The sequence below is a fragment of the Phaseolus vulgaris genome, chromosome 7 (assembly GCF_051622355.1).
Source record: "Phaseolus vulgaris cultivar YP4 chromosome 7, ASM5162235v1, whole genome shotgun sequence".
Lineage (NCBI taxonomy): Eukaryota > Viridiplantae > Streptophyta > Magnoliopsida > Fabales > Fabaceae > Phaseolus > Phaseolus vulgaris.
Genome location: NC_143504.1, coordinates 52,209,900 through 52,229,626, shown reverse-complemented (window position 1 = coordinate 52,229,626; position 19,727 = coordinate 52,209,900). Strand labels below are relative to the sequence as shown.

The window sequence follows — 19,727 nt, the reverse complement described above, 5'->3', positions numbered from 1 at the left end:
TAGGTGGGACTTGAAATTAAGCCAAGGTGGAATTTGTTGATTTTGGCTTAATCCCAAGTCCCATATCGGTGGGTTCATTATTTGGGAAGGAGGTTTGAGGGTTATAAATTAAACGTTCATCCTTCACTGTTAGATATCCCAAATTTGTAATATTTTCTCCCATAATAATAAAAGTGGGTTGTTTTTGCTGTGCTTGGAGATTAGGCTAAATTGGCCGAACTCCGTTAATAATTTTCTGGTGTGTTTTTTTCCTCTTTATCTCTTTTATTATTCCGTTGTATTTATTCAATATTATTTGTCGGGTAGCTTTGTTAGGGTTTTGTTTTAGTGGGAAAATTACCCGTTTTTTCCCAACACTTATCATAGAAGAAACTTATATAAAAAAATGAATTTTCAATAATAGCTAGTTGCTAGAAAAATTCTTGTTCACTGGTTTGACTTTAAATCTTTCAATTGTGTGACATCCAATTCAGTGCCATCCAATTTATATTTTTCTTGTGGATATCTTGTTGCAATTCTCCACTGCTGATTAGTTAAGGAATAGTGAAAATAGATAATTGGTTTACTGATGATAGTTTTTACTCAAACGAATAATGGAGGGAAACAAAATTATTTTTGGGATATCTACCTTTATTGGATAGAGTAGGTTCATGAGCAGGTTTAAAAATATTTCAACTATGACATTTTGATAATTGTTTTATGGTACGATAAGATACAACATTAGAGACATTCATACTAGTAATTACATAATTTTGTTTTTGTTTTAAAAAAATCTTGTCATGTATTTAGACATTGTTAAGAATGTTAATGTTTGCGTAAGTAGTTACCTAAATTTGTTTTTTTTTCGAAAAAATGGATCACATACATACATGCACTCTCTGTTTATGTTTCTTGTTTTATTTTGTATATTAGGAACACTCAACACTTTTCTGACGCTAATGCTATCCATGGTATCCCATACTTGTTGTTTCTTGTGTATATATTTGCATAAAGAGACATATCTCTCTCTCATACTCTACAACATTTCATTCCCGATCCTTTGTCTTGATACATTTTTACTTACACATTAACACTTATTATTTATAAAAGCTCACGAATACCTCTCTTGTTTAATTCAATTAATATATCTTCATATCAAAAGTTAAATATTCATACATAGCAAAGTTTTTAAATCTTTAAACGATATAAAAAAATTAAAAAGAAAAGAAAAGTATTTTACTATGTGTTTGTGTTTTCCCTTTTACTGTTTGTCATCATTGTTGTTCTTAGTTGGGCCCTGTTGTACCTGTCTAGGTAGAGGACCTAGATAGTACCTGTAATTAGGTGTACAATTGTTGATGTGTAGGTATCTCCTAGTTGCTTCAAACCTCATTCCTCAAATGTTGATGTTCGATTGAAGGATTACTTGCAAAATGTACTATGACGCTCAAGCAAGTACTCTAGTTTTAAGAGTGTGTTCTGGTAAAATGAAAAAAACATACCTTACTTCTCCATAGAGGGCTTTATTTATAGCATTGGTTTATGGGTCCTGACCCTGATGGGCCATACATAAGTTATTATTTGATATGCATCGTGATCCCTTATTACTAGGGATGTGTACCTTTCAGTTAATCCGTTTTAGCTGATTCGTCAGAGTTATTCCCATATATTTCGGGATACAAATTATGACTCATTCAACGCTACTATGTTGTTACCATTATTTATTGCATGTCTCGAAGAGCTTTTTGATTCGGACGGTCGGTCACCGAGATCGATATTGACTTGTCCGATACCGACCAATACATTAAATATTCATATATAGCAAAGTTTTTTAATCCCTAAACGATATAAAAAATTGTAAAAATTGAAAAGAAAAGAAAAATATTTTACAATGTTGGTTTTAGGCAACTATTTCTAGAGGGCGAAAGCTCTGTCTAGGGTCTGCCCTTTATTGTTTCTCATCATTATTGTTCTTAGTTGGTCCTGCTGTACTAACAATTATATATTGGCACGTATGAAATTACAAGGACTTCACTCAAATTCAATACTCACCCATAAAAATTGTACATTATGGTTTTTTCAATTTGATTTGTTTGTTCCTCATGTAAGGTTTTTTATTTTTTTTTCCAGTGCATAGGGTCTCTGTTGATAGTGTTTGGTCTGTATTTTGTGTTGTGGGGGAAAGAAGAGAGGTGAATAAGAATGATGGTGTTTATCAGATAACAAAGGCAATGAAGGATGATGTGAAAGACCTGAAATTGCAACCCTATAATCCTTTCAACGGTAAGAGAAACCATCATCATGGTGATGATTAAAGGGAAGAGGAGGTGATAGACAAAGGATTCTACACAGATTAAGTGCATGAAGACAAAGACGTTTCTATAGCATAGTGCATTTTGAAATGTCACATTTGAAAGTGTAGATTGAAAATTGCTTCTACAAATTTCAATTTATTACCCTTATCTAGATAATTTGTTCAAGTTATTATAAATGATATTGTTGGAGATCCTACATCGATTAGAGATGAGGACAATTCATTGTATATAAGTGGGTGTAAATCTCACCTTATGAACCGATTTTATGAGGTTGAGTTAGGCTTAAAATCCATTTCATAATATGGTATCAGAGCCATTTTGATCCTATCCTATCAAGTGGTTGTTGTGCATTATTAGTTTCTTAATACTAATTCATAGTTCTTCTTCTTTTATTTAATAAATAGCATCTTATATCAAAATTCCCCTTTATGTGAGTAGAATGATTCTTAAAACAAACAAGAATCATAACCTTAAAAAATAGTTAGCAATAAAAATATAATTTTTTAAATAACTACACAAAAAGTAACCAAGAGATAAAACATTAATCAAAGTCCATTAATAAATAATTATGACACATGAAAAAATTATCTTAACATATATTAATTGGAAGATAGTAATTATCAATTAAAAATAATAATTAATTAATCAATAAATAACTTTGTTTATTACGTGAATTCTTCTCCTTATAAGATAAAGATATTAACATATTCATCTCATTTTGTATCGCATTAATACATTTTAGTGTATTAAAATAACTTTTATCATTTTGATCCTTTATAAGATGAAGTCTTTCTCACAAGAAAATTTCTCAATGTTAAACTTAGTGATCATGCCTTTTAAACCTTAATTTTCTTGACTCTCTTTGACTCATCCCTATAAATGACATCAATTGTTTGGTTTACAAAAAAAAAAAAAAAACAATTGTATTATAACATAAAGTAAATACTAACTCAACATATATTACACATACCCATCAAATATGTTCTTTGTATATAAAACTAACTAAGAAAATGAATGACAAGAAATATTAAGACAGTTAAAACAAAATATTACCTTGTAAAAAAAAGTGATTGATAGTAAATGATCTAACTAAACTTTATAATATTGTATTCTCTTTAATAAATGATATATTTTTATAAGATAATGATTTAGAGTTAATACACCACAACTAACATTAAAAAACTAAACAATATTAGTTGAAAAGTAGTTTTTGTCAATGTTGACAAAAGAACTCAAATTAGTATAATAGAGAAATAATTTGATGTTACATCAACTTAAAAACAACTAAGATTACTGTTAGTTACATTATTCTGACTAACTCCAACTAAAAAAAATATTTGACATTGACAAAAAAACACTATTAATATTAATTAAAAAAATATTAATTAATTTAAATTAAAACATATAACATTATTCCATCTTAGTAAAAAAATTAATTTCATTGATATTGATAAAAAAAATACTCTAACTTAAAAAAAAACTCACGATATCTCGATTGATTCTGAACTATAGAGAAAATAAAGATAAATATGAAAGTAGTGAAAATATAAAAAATAAGTATTTCTATAATATTAACTAATCAAATTATTTTAATCATTTTAAAGATTTTAATATTTTATATTTTCAATCTAAATACCGCATTTTATCATAAAAAATATTTCAAATATTTTACATAAAAATATTACTTCTAAAATATTTTATATACTTCTAATTTTTGTTCATGCGAACACATTATAAATACTTTGTTGACATATTATTTGATGAATAAATTTTAAGATTTATACTATACATGAAATAAATTAAGTTAAAATATATTATAATCTAATCGTATACGAGGATGTATAATTAAGTAGTGTATTAAAGAGTATATAGATTAGTATTTATGTTTTATTATATTAAATAATAATTTTTGGTACTAAAATAACTCAATAATATTAAAAGTAAAGAGCATCATTCCCCTTCCCCACCAGTGTTGGATTTGGAGGGAGCTTCTTCTTGGATCTAACCTCTCAACTTCTCTAATAATCTCAATTCTCTGCCTCTTCTTCTTCTGCACCTCTCTCTCTGTAAGATTCTTCTCCTTTGCACTGTGACTCATTCATTTTTGCATCTCGCTTGCTCTAGATCTGAATACCTTTTATTCAAATTCTGCATTGAAATCCTCGCCATCTTGTTACGTGTTATGCTAGCAGATCTGTTGCAAGTAAAACCGTTTCTCATTTTCAATTACAAAATCAAGCAGTTTTTTTCTCAATTACGGAGATCTCTGCTCTCGCATTTGCTATGTTATGCTCAATATCGAATCGTTTTATTTTCGAAACTTTCTTTCGTAATTGTGTTTAACCGACTGTTCATTTTACCTCGCACCGAATTATGTTATTCTATTTGTTTGATAGATTTGGTGAAATAAATTAGCACTTGACGCTGCCTCTTAATTTTCAAAAAATTCTAGGATGTCACTTGCTTGTAATTTTTTATTTGTTTTGTAACTCCGTCTGAATTTGGAAAATTAAGGTTAATGGTTCTCATGTACATATATTCTTAAAATGTGAGATTTGACTCGGAGTATCTGATTGAATTTCTGCATCCAGTTGAAGTAAGATGGGGTTGTCTTTCACCAAGCTTTTTAGCCGGCTCTTTGCGAAGAAAGAGATGCGTATTCTCATGGTAGGTCTCGACGCTGCTGGTAAGACAACCATATTGTACAAGCTCAAGCTGGGAGAGATTGTGACAACCATTCCCACTATTGGTATTCTCCTGAATTTGTCTTTTACATGCTTCATTTTTGCTTGCTTATGTTGCTACTTCTTTTATTCTCCACAGTTTTAGGTACTTTTATGATCTGATTCAAACTCACCGTCCAACTTCTCTTGTACATTTTTTCGTTGTTGAAAAAGGAATTGCCAATTGATGCTTATGTTTGTTGTTATACAGGATTTAATGTGGAGACTGTGGAATATAAAAATATTAGCTTTACTGTGTGGGATGTGGGTGGCCAAGACAAGGTCCGTTGCTTGCATATTTGTATTAAGATCTGTTAAGGTTTTGGAATTATCGTTTTTTAATTTTTCCTGTTCCTTTTCTTTTTTCGATAAAGCACTCTGAACCTGAGACAACAGATGTGAACATGTGCAGTAACTACTTTCTTTGTTAACCTACTTTTGACGATCAACATAAGCTACATATATGCCATCCCTCTCCTTTCAAGTTTTCTTTGAAGAGAAAATTATCAGCGTTGTGTTGTGTTGGACTTACATTTTAAAAATAATTAAACAAAATTTATATAAACAGCGATGGAGCACTTCAGAACATCACCCAAACGTTTGATTGGGACAAGAGATTAATGAAGGCTTCTATGTAGTTGTGGTTAAAAGCTTAAAGCTTTGAATGTGAAAGAAAATTTATGACAAGATTCAAAATTTGGGGACAGCTGCCACCTAGAGAAGCTCCACCACTGCATATGAACATATACGAGCTTTGTGTTTCCTTATATGTAGACATTTGCAATCTGTCACGATTTATTCTAGATTTGGCTGCTTGAAATTTATAGGTTTTGATGAAAATATGCTTATTGATGGTCTTGTGCCTAGCAGAGGTTCTCTCATTAGCACACAATACAAACATGAACTACGTATTGAGCCTCGAAGTTTTCAAGTTTTTCCTGTACATGCGGCTTACAGTTTAGATGTTAAACATAATCCTCTGTACATGTGTGTGTGTGTCTCTCTCTATATATATATTTGTGTTCATTGATGAGTTGCATTTACCTATAGACAATCTGTGTCGAGTAGTCCATCTTCCCAGCATATTTAATGCATTTCTGTTAAGAACATTCTTCATTTGTTCATTTTGTTTTTCTTTGGAAGTACTTACCAAGTATATATTCTATTATGAGCTTTAGATTGACAAAAAAAAATTGTACTGGTTTGGTAGCAAAATATCTATGTTCCTGTTTACTTTTGAAATTGTTTTTATGTTGCTATGACTTTTGCACCCTTATTAGAGTACATACAATACAAGTTCTATTAGGTTATGTCTTGCCTTCATCTTGATTCTTGTATGCTAAACATGAATGGTCTCTTGTACGGTGCTCTCACAGATTCGTCCTTTATGGAGACACTACTTCCAAAACACTCAGGGACTTATATTTGTTGTGGATAGCAATGATCGTGACCGTGTTGTTGAGGCTAGAGATGAGCTCCACCGGATGCTGAATGAGGTAAATAGATTAAACTAAGAGCAAGATGAATGTAAATTAATGTGGACAGCACCACTGTGATTGAAATGTCTTGCATATTCAGTTGTTTTAAATAATATTGGATTTTGAATTCTGATACTTCTCTTATTCTGTCAACTACAAACACGGCATTAGTTATACTCTTTTTATTGATAATCTTCTGGCTGTAGCCTTTCTCGATTGATTAAGTGTTGATGGTGAAACTGCTGCAGTGGAAAATTTAGTTATCTACTTGGTTAATTTATAGGATGAGTTGAGAGATGCAGTTCTCCTTGTATTTGCCAACAAACAAGATCTTCCAAATGCTATGAATGCCGCAGAAATCACAGACAAGCTTGGTCTTCATTCTCTTCGTCAACGCCACTGGTATTCAAATGCATTTCTGTTATGTCTGTCGCCTGCTGCCATCTTTATCGAGTACTGATGGTAATTGGATTTTGGTGTTGGGTGTTTCTTTTTTTTGTTCATCACAGGTATATTCAGAGCACATGTGCCACCTCTGGGGAAGGGCTCTATGAAGGACTGGACTGGCTCTCCAATAATATAGCTAACAAGGTAGGGCATAAATTCTTCATCTCTTACGTTCGATGCTTGACCTGTATAACTCTAGTTGATTTCTGTTTACTTTTCTGGATCAGGCTTAGGGACATTTTTGGGGAACGCTGCTATCTTGCTCGGCTTTACGATTATATTTTGAAGTTGATCGGTTGATGTTCTCTTAGCATTAAAGTCTTTTTTTCAACTCTTTATCAAGTCCTTCTTTTGTCTTATTTAGGTGTTTGATATTCTATTATCATAGCAATCGTATTCGTTTCTGTAGAATTCCTAAATAATTAATAATATTAATGAATTACAAACTACACATGCAGCGATCATGGTTATCTTAGAATTCTGCATAAGTCAATAATCTCTATACCTTTTCATTTTAAGCCTCGATTAGTTGTTCGGGTGTACAATGTGCAACTTCTACTTAGTATATGATTTTGATTAAGCGCAACGCTACTTTTCAATAGTTGTATTGCTAGTACTGCGTTTTTCTTTCAATAGAAATTAAATTACCCGAGTCATGATCCAAGCGTAGTGGTGCGTATGTCTGTAATCGACATCACATGATTCCAGGTTAATGGTTTTTTTTTCTAACGATTTGTCACCAAAGCCTTGAAGACACGGGGAACGGATATACGATTTAAAGTGCAATGCCCATATATTGCTTATGCATTGTAATTCGTACGATAAATGGAATGCGTTTCCTTCCTTTTTATCTCTTGAAGATAAGGTATGTGGAGATTTATATACTCTATCTATGCTTCAAGGTAACTGATGCCAGGGTACGAGTCCGTAGATCAATCTTTGTTTCTAAAAGTTTATTTTTTGTGGAAGTGGAATTCTCGGATATTTGGATTAGAGTTAAAGACTTCATGTAGATGAAAATTTTACGAAGATTATTTTCCTTATTCTCATATATATTGGGTACATTTTTGCAATACTGTGGCCACATGGGACATTACACTTCCAAGGGTAAATAAATATATTACCTCACATATTATGATGCTTCCTACATAACAACACATCACATATGCCAGAAGGCACAGGCGAACAAATTTTGGTCTGAAGTTCATAAAAAATAACACGACAAAAATGCTGATTGCATTTGATATTTATCTACTGCCTCAGTACTCGATTAGAGCTGAGGATAAAGTTTTCCTGGCCTGCAACGGTGGAACTTAATCGTCCTGCAGCCCAGCCATTATTAGATGCTCGAACAGCAGCACGTGCAGGATCCCCTGTTACACGGCTTCCCTCAACTTGCTTTCCAAATTCAGGAAGACCAGCTGCTTTTCTCTCTTTTCTTTTCTTTCTATCTTCATCTCGTTCCTTCCGCAGCCAACTTTCTACTGTTCTCTGCATATTCAACAACAATTAGGTGCAATTTTTTTATTGTAAAATTGCATCACTTAACTTCACCTATGCAATAACACCTTTTTTCTTCTTCTTTGAAGTAAAGTGATAAATAGCTAAAAGTAGCGCACGATATACAAAGGCAATAACTAGACGAGGAATACTATGATGATGCACAGTCTAAAATGAAGAACGAAAGATATATAAGCTTTGCCAAATTAACGAACCATGAGATTTGAATCAAGTAAAATATGAGGGATGAAAAAAATTAAATGTTCTAGTTATAGATCAAGATATTAAAGAGAGGGGGCAGAATTATTTTCTTAAGTTTTTCAATTATGTACAAGGATGGACTTGTAATATAGAATAAATAAAAATCTAAGAAAATGAACGAATTTTAGCTTATTCTTGCAAACTTCAAGTTGAAGAGGTAAAAAATGCTCTTAAAAGGATGAATAACAGTAAAGGTGTTAGTCCAGATGGCATTCTGTTGAAGTTTGGAAATGTACAAGAGAACAATCGTTTAGCTCACTGAGCTTTTTAGTAACATTTTCAGATTCAAGAAAATATCAGATGAGTGGAGTATTTTGGTTCTTATTCCTATATGTAAGAACAACAGAGATATTTAATATTGTGTTAACTATAATGAGAAGTTTTGAATCATACTATTAAACTATGAGAAACGGTTACTGAGCATAGATTAAGAGTAGAGGATGAAATCATATAGAATCAATTTGGTTTTTGTAAGGAAGGTCTAGAATTAAAGTTATTTATCTTTTACAGGAACTGATGGAAAGGTAAGACTTCATATGATTTTTGAAAAGGTAAATCATTAATTGCCAAGTGGTGTGGACTGGAACAAAAGACCAAGAGAAACCAAAAGTACTAAACTATTGAAGTACCAAGCTTAATCATTTACACTTAGGCTAACCTTTTTCATCTTCATTTGTCCAAAAAAATGTGAGGATCCTTGCTTTCTGTAACATTTTTGTGCCAATGCTTTCTTTATCTTATTTATCATTATACTCAAGTCATACAACACATTACTTCTGCGTTACAATCTAACATTAGCACACATAATAATTGTTGAGTTATCCATGTTTGGGGTCTTGACAAGTTTTACAATGGCCAATTTGCTATTTTCTTCGGCTTAAGCTCACATTACTAGCAACAAATAAATAATCGATTGATAACTCTTTCAAGTCTTAAGATTATGTACAAGAACACTAACCATTAGCGACAATTTGCTAATTTCTTTGACTTTGTCCATAGGCATTGCTAATTGCAGCTTTCCATGGGCTACATAAACCTGATAAATATAACTTTAAGAATGGTGTAGGATTGGATTATGGTAGAACTGACACAAAGAGTTCAGAAATAGCGCAAACGTACAATATTTGTAGGCCAATCCTCAAGACCGTCAAATATATGTGTTGCATAGATAATGGTGGCACCCTTCTCTTCACATTCCTTTCTGAGAAATCTCAGAAGGTCAGCTCTTGCTAGAACATCAAGATCGACAGTTATCTCATCAAGAAGAAGAACCTATATAAACAAGGAACAAGCTTGTACATACGTCCAATGAGGCTAAAATGACTTTTTGACAGATCAAGCAAAAGATGAACATACCTTGAACGGTTTGAGGAGACCCATACAAATCTGTACTCTTCTTCTTTGACCATCAGATACTTTATGCAATCTCCAGGAAAGATCAACATCCAATACCTACCCAGTTGAACAGAAAAACAGAAATCATGCAACAATTTTTCCAGAGAAAAACTATACATGCATTGCCACAAAAACCTTCCCATGGATAGCCACGCATAAACAAAGAACATGAATATGAAGAGAAAGTAACAATTTGGTTTTAGAACATTTGGATAAATTTCTACATAAACATTTCTAGGAAAAGAAAAATGAAATAAGTTTATCCATAAGCTTAAATTAGCTAATGCAATTAAAAATCATCTTTTAGAAAAACTAACATGAAAGAATTTACACAGATTAACTTCAGTATAAGCTAATCTTAGTTTATGAAGAAATTTATTTCATATTTTATGAGAAAAGTTTATCTACACAGACCCTAGTTAAATACCAAGCTCAGTCTTCATGGAATCAAATAATAATATCAAATTCATGGAGATAGAGTGAGGTACCATATAAAATGCTTTTAGGTTCTTATGTTTTCCATCACAATGAGTTCCTTATATTTTATAAACATGAGCTACATAAGTTAATAGAAACCACATACAGAAATGAACAAATAGTAGCCCAATCAATAAAGCAATGGAGAAAGGAGGCTATGATAGGAAAAGATTCATCCAACCTTGATGAGTTCCTCTCTTCTTTGAGGATCAATCCCAGCCACACCAAATATCATTTTTTCAGCAGAAACGTCCATCTGTATTGGCACCTCAAAACCCGCAAAAGCAACATCTCGCCTCCACTGATGGACTCAATTTCAAACAATTAACAAAATTCCATAGAAACAAAAAATAAAATAAAAACGCAAATGGCAATATAAATTTCCAACAGTCCTAAAGCGTAACTAGGGAGTTCAGCATTTAACTAGTTGCTAATAACCAAATGAACATCAGTTATTAGTTACATTAACAGAAGTAGTAGAGGTGAGTGTAAAAGTAAAATGAAAGCAGGAACGAACCTCGCCACCGAGATAACAGAGATCACCAGAAGACACCAAAGTGGTGTCGTGAAAAGCTGATCTTCCAAGCACGCGAACCATGTCAGGTTCCACCAGGTGCTTCCCTCCTAGTATCTTCAGGATCGTGGTTTTCCCTATAAATCGCAAATATGAAAAATGGCCAATTGCATATTCTCAAGATTCAGAGAGAGAGAGAGAGAGTACCAGCGCCGTTGGAACCGACAAGAAGGCAGCGGTCGCCGGAACAGAGAGTGAGAGAAAAGTTTTGAATAAGCGGCAAGGAACCCGGCGGCGGGTGGCCGTCGATGCCGGGGTATGTAAATTTGAGATCTTTAATGACAATTGTTGCAGCTTTTGAATCTGAATGAGTCCCATTACCGGCCATTTTGATTTTAACGTTTAACAGCGAAACGTGGCTGAGTGTCTCTGCTTCTGCTTATGCTTGTGAGCTTTGGATTGGTGAATAAATTGATTCATGAAGTGGTGTTTGGTGGCTTTGGGGGGAAGGAAAAGGGGATGCGTGGCTACGTCTCAGACACTCGCGTTCGCCTCAGCCACCAACCGAAACGACCATTTGGGGCACACGGAATGAAAATTTCATGATGTGTTTTAATGAAAGAGGTGGATCTAGGAATATTTATCACATAATGAGGTGGATCTAGGAAAATTTATTACATTGCTGTAGTTTTTTCCCAATTTTATCAAAATGAGATTTTTTAAAAAAAATTATCAGTATAGTAAGTCGTGTTTCAAATTAGGTTGTTGACTATAAAATAAGAATTTCACAGATGGTTTTTAAGTTAAATCAAATACTATTATAATAGTGAATTCAAGTAAGTATATGATGGTGGCAAGAGGTATGAAAACATGTGAACAAACCTAAGTAGAATGCATGAATTATATTTGAGAAGAATAAGTTTCTTATACATTTTAGCTCTTTTAAAATAACATTTTAAAAAATAATTATGATTAGTTGACTTAGGGTTTAAGAGAGATTGCATATACGAGTCTATCATATCATAAGTATTATAAATATATTATTGTTTTACTAAGAAAGAATGAATAAGAATTAGTTGTGTCATGTCCAAATGTATAATAAAGGTGAAAATTCTAAGTTTGATGTTCAAAAGATAACAACTCCTCAACTTGATTGACAACCAATCTCATACATAATTAAATTAAATGATTGCTAATGTGATTATGGGGATTTCCAAGCCCTTCACCTTCCATGTCTTCACCTTATTTTGATTTGTTCATATTTTTATTTACAACTAATGGCATTTGTCAACTTATTTTACGTCCTACACAATATTTACAAGGCTTATGTAGTTTAATTTCATCATATTTAAAAATTAGGAGTATCTCCTTATACAAGACCAAATTTCATCCCTATCTCTAAATGTTGGCATAAACAATTCGAAAGACCAAAAACTAATCGTATCCACAACAAAATTGATCATCCAATGCAAAATAAGAAAAAAAATGTTCTTATTATTACAATGAATGTCATAATAGGGGAAATTGTCTATTTAGACAATACATTCTCATTTTAAATATTTATTTACTCACTTCATTACAATTTTTTTTTTTTACTTTCTCCTTTTATGACTATACACTATCTACTTTAATTTCAAATTATTGAAAAATTCACCACGTTATAAGCTTCTCAAATTTGTCAAATAAGCTTCTAAATTTTTTTAAATATTAATTAATTCAACACAAACATTGTCAAATACATATTTATATATATAGATACAACAAATTTATTTCTATAAATATAATTATATATTTTTCTTTTCAAACACTTTTATTCAATTGTAACTTAAATAAAATAATATAAATAAAAAATTCTAACAAATCATAAGACCCAAAAAAAAATCTTAAAACTAAGAAATCGTGTCAACTCTACTCGACTTCACCTTAAATAAAAACATTAAAGTTGTGTCACAACTGCACGACTTTACCTTAAATAAATAAATAAAACACTGAAGTTGTGTCATTCATGCACGACTTCACCTTAAATAAAAATATATTGAAATTGTGGCATCCCTACATGACTTCGCCTTAAATCACACAACACTACAATCATGCCCATCAAGCACAACTTCACCTTAAATAAAAAATATTGAAATTGTGTCACCCTACACGACTTTATCTTAAATCACACAACACTGGAATTGTGTCCATCATGCACAACTTCAACTTAAATTGTTGTTGAATTGAAGTCGTGTCACACATGCACAACTTCAACTTAAATTATTGTTGAATGAAGTCGTGTCACACATCATTGTAAAGCAAAAAATAAAAATAAATAAAATCAGAATAAGCTAATCAAAGTTGTGTCATACAAGTACGAATTACTCATGCTGATAACTTTTTACAAATTTCACATTTGGGTAAAATTAGAAGAAGAAAATTACACCAATTTAGTAATTTTTTTGTGATTCTACTTCACTTCTTTGTGAAAACATTATGGAAATAATTCTTGAATGATTTTTTTAAATAATTTTAAAAAAATAATTTTGGAATCATATTAATCTAAAATTAAAAAAAAAATGACCAAAGGGATTGATTGTATTAATGTATATTCAATACCTAACGTCATAATAAGTAATTGATTTTAAATTTTTATTTGAGCATAAAACCAAATTCTTATTGCAAAGATAAAGAAATCAATGAAATATAAATTAATAAACGATCTAATATCAAAACTTGAAAGGAAATAGGGATTAAAGTGAAAGAATCAACATCAAAATGTGTGAGAGAAAAAATAACTCAAAATAATTTCATATCATATTACTAGAAAATCATTAAATAAAAATTAATTTTAAAAATAAAAAATAATTAGACATCAATTTAGAAATTATTTATCAATAATGGAAACTATTTAGATACTGGTAATTTTTTAGTTTCTAAAATAATATCTAATTTAGTCAATATAATAACTAATTATTTTTTGTCTCTAAAATTGATTTACACTAAAAAAAAATCTGAAATTACATATAATATCCGTATATAAAGTCAATGTGTACATACGAATATAATTCATATGTAATGTATTAAAAATTTAATTAAAAAAAACTGTTAATTCGTATGTAACTTATTTCAAATTTAATTAAAAAATAAAAAAATTGTTACATACAAATTATATTTTTATGTAATATAAATTAAAAAAATCTATTACATATGAATTATATAACTTATTTTAAATTTAATTAAAAAATAACAAAAAATGTTACATACGAATATCCATATGTAACTTATTTCAAATTTATTTAAAAAATAACAATATATTATTAATATTTATAATATTAATAATAATGATAATAAATATAATAAAAATCATAAGATGAAAAAAGAGTTTGTCTTATGTAATGATTAAAGCTTCTTTCATCACTTATGCTTTGTTTGGATTAGAGAGTGGAAATGAGGGAGTGAATTTGAGATGATTTGAAGGAAAAATGTGAAGAAAATTAGGATGTTTGGATTAAGGTAAATAAAGTGGAAAGTGTAGAGAAAGTTTATGAAAATTTGTGAATTATGTGATGGATGTGATTGAAATTATATTATTTTTAATTGATAAAAATGTAAATTTACAAATTTATCCTTATATTTAAAAATTGTTAAATAATTAATTTAATTAATTTATTTATAAATTATAATCATTTTTAATTAAAATATTATTTAAATATTTATAATTATAAATATTTGATAAAAACTTATTTTATATTAAATAAAATTATTATTTTTATTTTTACTCTTTTGTAATTAATATAACTATTATATAAAATTATTTTTTATTTTTAAAAAATATATTTATTTTTATTTTTATTTATAACTTATTATATATAAAATATGATTAATTATGTTATTATATAATAATTATTTTGTATAATTTTAATTATACTTTTTAGATTTAAATTGTAATTTTATTTTAAATAAAAATAATAATAATTTGAATTTAAAATAAAGGGTAAAAAAGTAAATTAAAAATTAATTAATTAAATAATATATATACGTACCTTTCTTCGCATTTTGCTAAGAAAGTTCTGAACGTATAAAATGTCTTGATTTTCGTATTTTTTGAAAAAAAAATCTTTGATTTTCTAACTTTCTATACAATAAATCTTCGCTTTTCTATCGTCAAAAACAAACGATGCCTTAAGGAATTTGGTTTTAGTCCCTCTCATTTGTCATAACATTTTTTTTTTCTATATTATTTTTTACAAATAACCATATTAGTTCATCAAAATATAATTCAGTAGATTGATGGAAAGACTTCTTTACACACATTAGATTTCAATTTTTTTTTGGAAAATTATAAGACTTCCACTAATAAATTATTGATTCTAAACTCAGTACATTATGTTACTTCTAGCACACACATAAACACTCATGACTATCTTCTTTTATTTTTTTCCTTTAAAAATTTCAATTATTTTTTATTATCAATTTTGGTTACAAATAAATAAATATGAAACTTGAGGGTTAACTCTAGTTGAAAGGATGTACCATAAGACTTTCTTTAAAAGGCACAAGTTCACAAAGTGAAAGATATAAAAATATTTATCTCTCTCATTAATACAAATACCAAAAATTCATAATTATAAGTTATAAGAATGACACAAGATGATTATTTTTTCACTTCTCCTTTTAGAAATTAATAACACAAAATGATTATCTTTTCGGTTCTCCTTTTAAAAAAAGTTATATGGTTCCACTAATTAAATATTAATTACAAATTGAGTACCCTACATCACTTTGGGTATCACAAGTCATTTTTTACTATTTCTTTTTAATTTCATTTTTTACTTCATTTTTTATTTATTATAGAAATACACAAATATGAAACGTGAGGGTTAACTCTCATTAAAATATTATACAATAAGATTTTCATTCAATCACAGAGTGAAAGATATAAGTGTTTATGTATCTCACTAATACAAATAAGAAACATAGAATTATAAGTTAGAGAAGCTTTTTCCTAACTAATGATACTAGTAGTTAATTGAATAGTTGGCCTAGAATAATATGTACAAGATTTCTTTGTTGTAATTATTGATATAGCAATCCTTGAAATTTGATATGTAATACATATATGCTAGGTTTTCTTATAAAATAATGTGTTTTATTGTATTTGTACTCAGTAAAACAAGAAACAACTTACACTATATAATATCTCAAATAATATATATTTTCCCTTTTAAACAATTTATGATCAACACTCTATGTTGATTGGAATAAATATTTTCTTTTTAAGTTATTGTAATAATTTATTCAATTATATATATATAAACATCGAGTTTGAAGGATTAATTAAAATAAGTAATACAATTATTGTTATTAATTAATTTCATAAATAAATTAAATGTCTTGTAACTAATTCTTTCATCAACACATTGTAAATATTATTTCATATCTGAGAAACTAATTTATAGAATGTAATAAGATTAGTTGCATTGTATAATTTAGCTTCCATGTTAATCTTTTTACTGTTGTGGAATCTAATCTTTAGAAGTAAGAATTTCTCAGTTAGTTCTTGAAACTTGTTTCCGGAATCGCCACATACAATTTCGAAAGGTTATTGAAACGCTCTATAATTAGTTCTTGAAACAAGTTTTCTAGGAATACCAAGTTACAATTTCTTTGACTTGTTTTTGGAATGTAGTTTATTGGCTAACATCTGTAACAGTATTAAATAAGTCCCGTATGATGCAAAATATCAGCAGATTCGTATTCTGTAGTTACAAACAGTAAGTTGAAATCAAGTGGTCACTGGTTCCAAATCAGAATAGTTTGTTGACCATCTTGATTCAACAACAGCACCATAACTGGTTTTATGTGATCACTGTTTCATGGTATCCAGTAGTTTACAATGGGAGAGTTGAAAAAAATGAAAATATGAAAGGGGACACATAAAAAGGGTCCTCTTAACACTGCTTACAAATACATAAAACTAAATATGTACTTGGTGACACTTCCAAAGAGAAACAAAAGCACTTTAAGCAGCAGAAGGAGCAGGAATGAAACTGAGTCCACCAGCTTCCAAAAGCGGCGCAGCAAGTCTTTGTGCATTCAGGGAATTGTTGTAGTCCAAACTCTTGTCCTCGTATATATCCCACCACTTCTTCACTAACATCTTTATATCTTCTCTCTCCATATTCTCCTCTTTCCCACTGTACCTCCAAGGCTTTGATCCCTGTCAAACCAATACAACCAAATTAAATAAACATTCATTCTATATTCCACTTTCATTTCACTCACAAATTAACCCTCACCGCAGCACAGTAGTGAACCACTTTAACTTTTTCAAGCTCAACATTCTCAGGGTGACGCCATAACATGGCCAGCACAAGATTGTACACGTTAGGAATTGCCCTGTACTTATCCTTGAAGTACATGTTCAAAAAATCCTGCAACACAATAAATAATCCATCATGAACATATTCTTACTGTCATCACTTAATAAGAACACATTATCAATATTGTATCAGCAATTAGTACTTGTTCAGCAAAGGAAGTGGGCTTGGTGACTTGGACTGTTTGAAGAAGGTCATGGTAGGTAGCCAGATTGGGCTCGTAAACAAACATCCCAGCGTTGAAATAGAGAGGAGGCTTGGGCCCAAGGTTAGTGGGCCAATGAACCTTATCAGGGCACTGCTGGCAGTAACCGATCTCATACTGCGGAGTGTGGGCCCAAGTGGGCTCACAGAAACAGTCCATCACCGCATAGAAGTAGTTATCAGGCAAGTCGAACAAGTGGTCAATGTTGTCAAACACTTGGATATCACCGTCTAGGTAAATCATCTTAGTGTACTCCACAAACTGAAACATTTTGCAAAATCACAGTGAAGAAAACAACACATTAATACTCTAAGAAAATGGGAAAAAGAACAAAAACTAAAGCATGAACTACAGACATATGTATAATATATGTATCTACCTCCCAAATTCGTAGTTTGGAGTAGTTGATGACGTAGTATGCCATAGCAAACTGGGTTTGGTTCTCTGGAGGGTAGACGGGCTTAATCTCTCTAACAATGCACCCTTGGGAGATGAGAATGTTACGATGCTCTGCAGGAACATCAGGTAACACTGCTACCACCAAAGGGTACATGCTCTTCACCTTCCTCAGACCTTTGGCCAACCCAACCACACCTTTCACGTAGTCACCGTTTCCGGCGAGGAAGGTCACGTAGGCACGGCCACCAGCCTCGGCGGTTTTAGCTTCAGTGAGGTTGGCTTTCACGGTGGTCATAACAGGAGCCATGGTCTCAGTAAGAACTTTTTGCTTGCTTGAAGGGTTTTGGAGACAAAAGACACAGAAAAGTTGCAAGGAATATCTTGGTTTGTTTGTTGTTGTGTTGGTCGGAGAGTGGCGCGGTTTGTTATATAGAGCTCTGAAGGGTACTATCGTCATTAAGTACACAAGTAATCCAACGGTTAGGAGATGGTTTTGGGATCGCACGGTGAAGGATAACGAATATCTGTGGTTGATTAATTAAATTATTCCACTCACGCGGTTATAAATAGTTTTTCACGGGTTAATTAATTAAAGATATGATTAATTAACTTACTTATCCTTTTTGTGGACTTTTATAACATTAGAGCATTCTAGCATTCTTCCAGGGTGAATTATTGGTGTTATTAATTTCTGTTAGGTAGTTGTAATTGTAATAAATACTCGATAACGATGGACAATATAAAACAATAATTATTAACATTAATAATTATTAACTGATCAATAAAATCCTAACACCAACATAGCCAACAATTACAAGCGGACTCTTATAAATCATAGTTTTTTTTATCATATGGTAATAATAAAACGAGCCGAATCAAAATTATTATAGTTTAGGAACAAGAATCAGAATCTTCAACTTCGTGTAAAGAGAATAATTGCATTAGATTCTTTTTCCCGTCATAAATTTTGAAATTCAGTTGTGATCCTGTTCTTACAGTTGGGAGAAGTAGGTTATAGCGTTGAAATGGAAAAAAGAACGTTTAGAGACCGTGATCCAAATATTTGGGAAAAGTTAAATTGTGGTGACATGATGATACATATATAGCCAGATAGAATATCCGTTATCAGTTTAACTGCCACCGCCCCCAAACAGTGGATACCAACCACCACCGACGGTCGCGTCGACAATTACAGGACACGTGGCATTGAACGAGGGTATTGTTAAGAACTCCGTATATTGGTGGGATCCATGAAATCCATTGCGTGTGTAAACGAGGGTTGGCGCTGTAAGGTGAAGAGAGAGCCACATGGCAGTTACTCTAACTTCCTATCAGTATCGTTTTCTGGTTTCGTCAGTTGGTGGAAAATCAACAAAAACGACCAAATCTAATTTATTATGGGACCCCTTTTTATTTATTAATTACAAAATATAGTAAAGTAAGTAAAATAAATTTAAAAAACACGACATTAGACCATGTTGTAAGATGAGGCAGCATGAGGAATAGTCAAATAGTCAAGTGAAACGTAGCATTTTTTATTTCTAGGATAATGCTTTGGGCTTTGTTTTCCTACGCCGACCATTTTAGCTTTAGGTTCAAAAGTGTTGCCTTCAGTTTTGACAAAAGAAACTTCCTCCACTAGAATATTCTCTCAATTTCTAGATGCTCGTAT

The 19,727-nt window shown here is 30.9% G+C and overlaps 3 protein-coding genes across 4 annotated transcripts; 1 reads left to right on the top strand and 2 right to left on the bottom strand.

The window, feature by feature from the left end:
* The first annotated feature begins 4,205 nt into the window (after positions 1-4,205).
* LOC137830105 (ADP-ribosylation factor) lies at positions 4,206-7,393 on the top strand. Of its 2 annotated transcripts, none has more exons than XM_068637241.2 (7): positions 4,206-4,360; positions 4,886-5,043; positions 5,229-5,299; positions 6,394-6,513; positions 6,779-6,897; positions 7,005-7,086; positions 7,170-7,393. In XM_068637241.2, the coding sequence occupies exons 2-7, from the start codon at positions 4,896-4,898 to the stop codon at positions 7,173-7,175; spliced, it is 546 nt and encodes a 181-aa protein (XP_068493342.1). In that variant the 5' UTR covers positions 4,206-4,360; positions 4,886-4,895; the 3' UTR covers positions 7,176-7,393. The 2 variants fall into 2 exon arrangements, with proteins under 2 accessions (XP_068493342.1, XP_068493343.1); XM_068637242.2 differs by lacking the exon at positions 4,206-4,360 and adding an exon at positions 4,379-4,497.
* A 569-nt stretch (positions 7,394-7,962) lies between these two features.
* ABCI20 (non-intrinsic ABC protein 9) lies at positions 7,963-11,734 on the bottom strand. Its single transcript, XM_068637240.2, has 7 exons — positions 11,297-11,734; positions 11,093-11,226; positions 10,757-10,876; positions 10,060-10,155; positions 9,823-9,975; positions 9,662-9,739; positions 7,963-8,433 (listed from the first exon to the last, which is right to left on the bottom strand). Exons 1-7 carry the CDS (start codon positions 11,475-11,477, stop codon positions 8,194-8,196), a joined length of 1,002 nt encoding a protein of 333 aa, XP_068493341.1. The 5' UTR covers positions 11,478-11,734; the 3' UTR covers positions 7,963-8,193.
* A 5,068-nt stretch (positions 11,735-16,802) lies between these two features.
* Positions 16,803-18,585, bottom strand: LOC137830099 (galactinol synthase 2). Its single transcript, XM_068637235.1, has 4 exons — positions 18,036-18,585; positions 17,597-17,917; positions 17,371-17,505; positions 16,803-17,291 (listed from the first exon to the last, which is right to left on the bottom strand). The coding sequence occupies exons 1-4, from the start codon at positions 18,510-18,512 to the stop codon at positions 17,094-17,096; spliced, it is 1,131 nt and encodes a 376-aa protein (XP_068493336.1). The 5' UTR covers positions 18,513-18,585; the 3' UTR covers positions 16,803-17,093.
* Between the last annotated feature and the right edge of the window lie 1,142 nt (positions 18,586-19,727).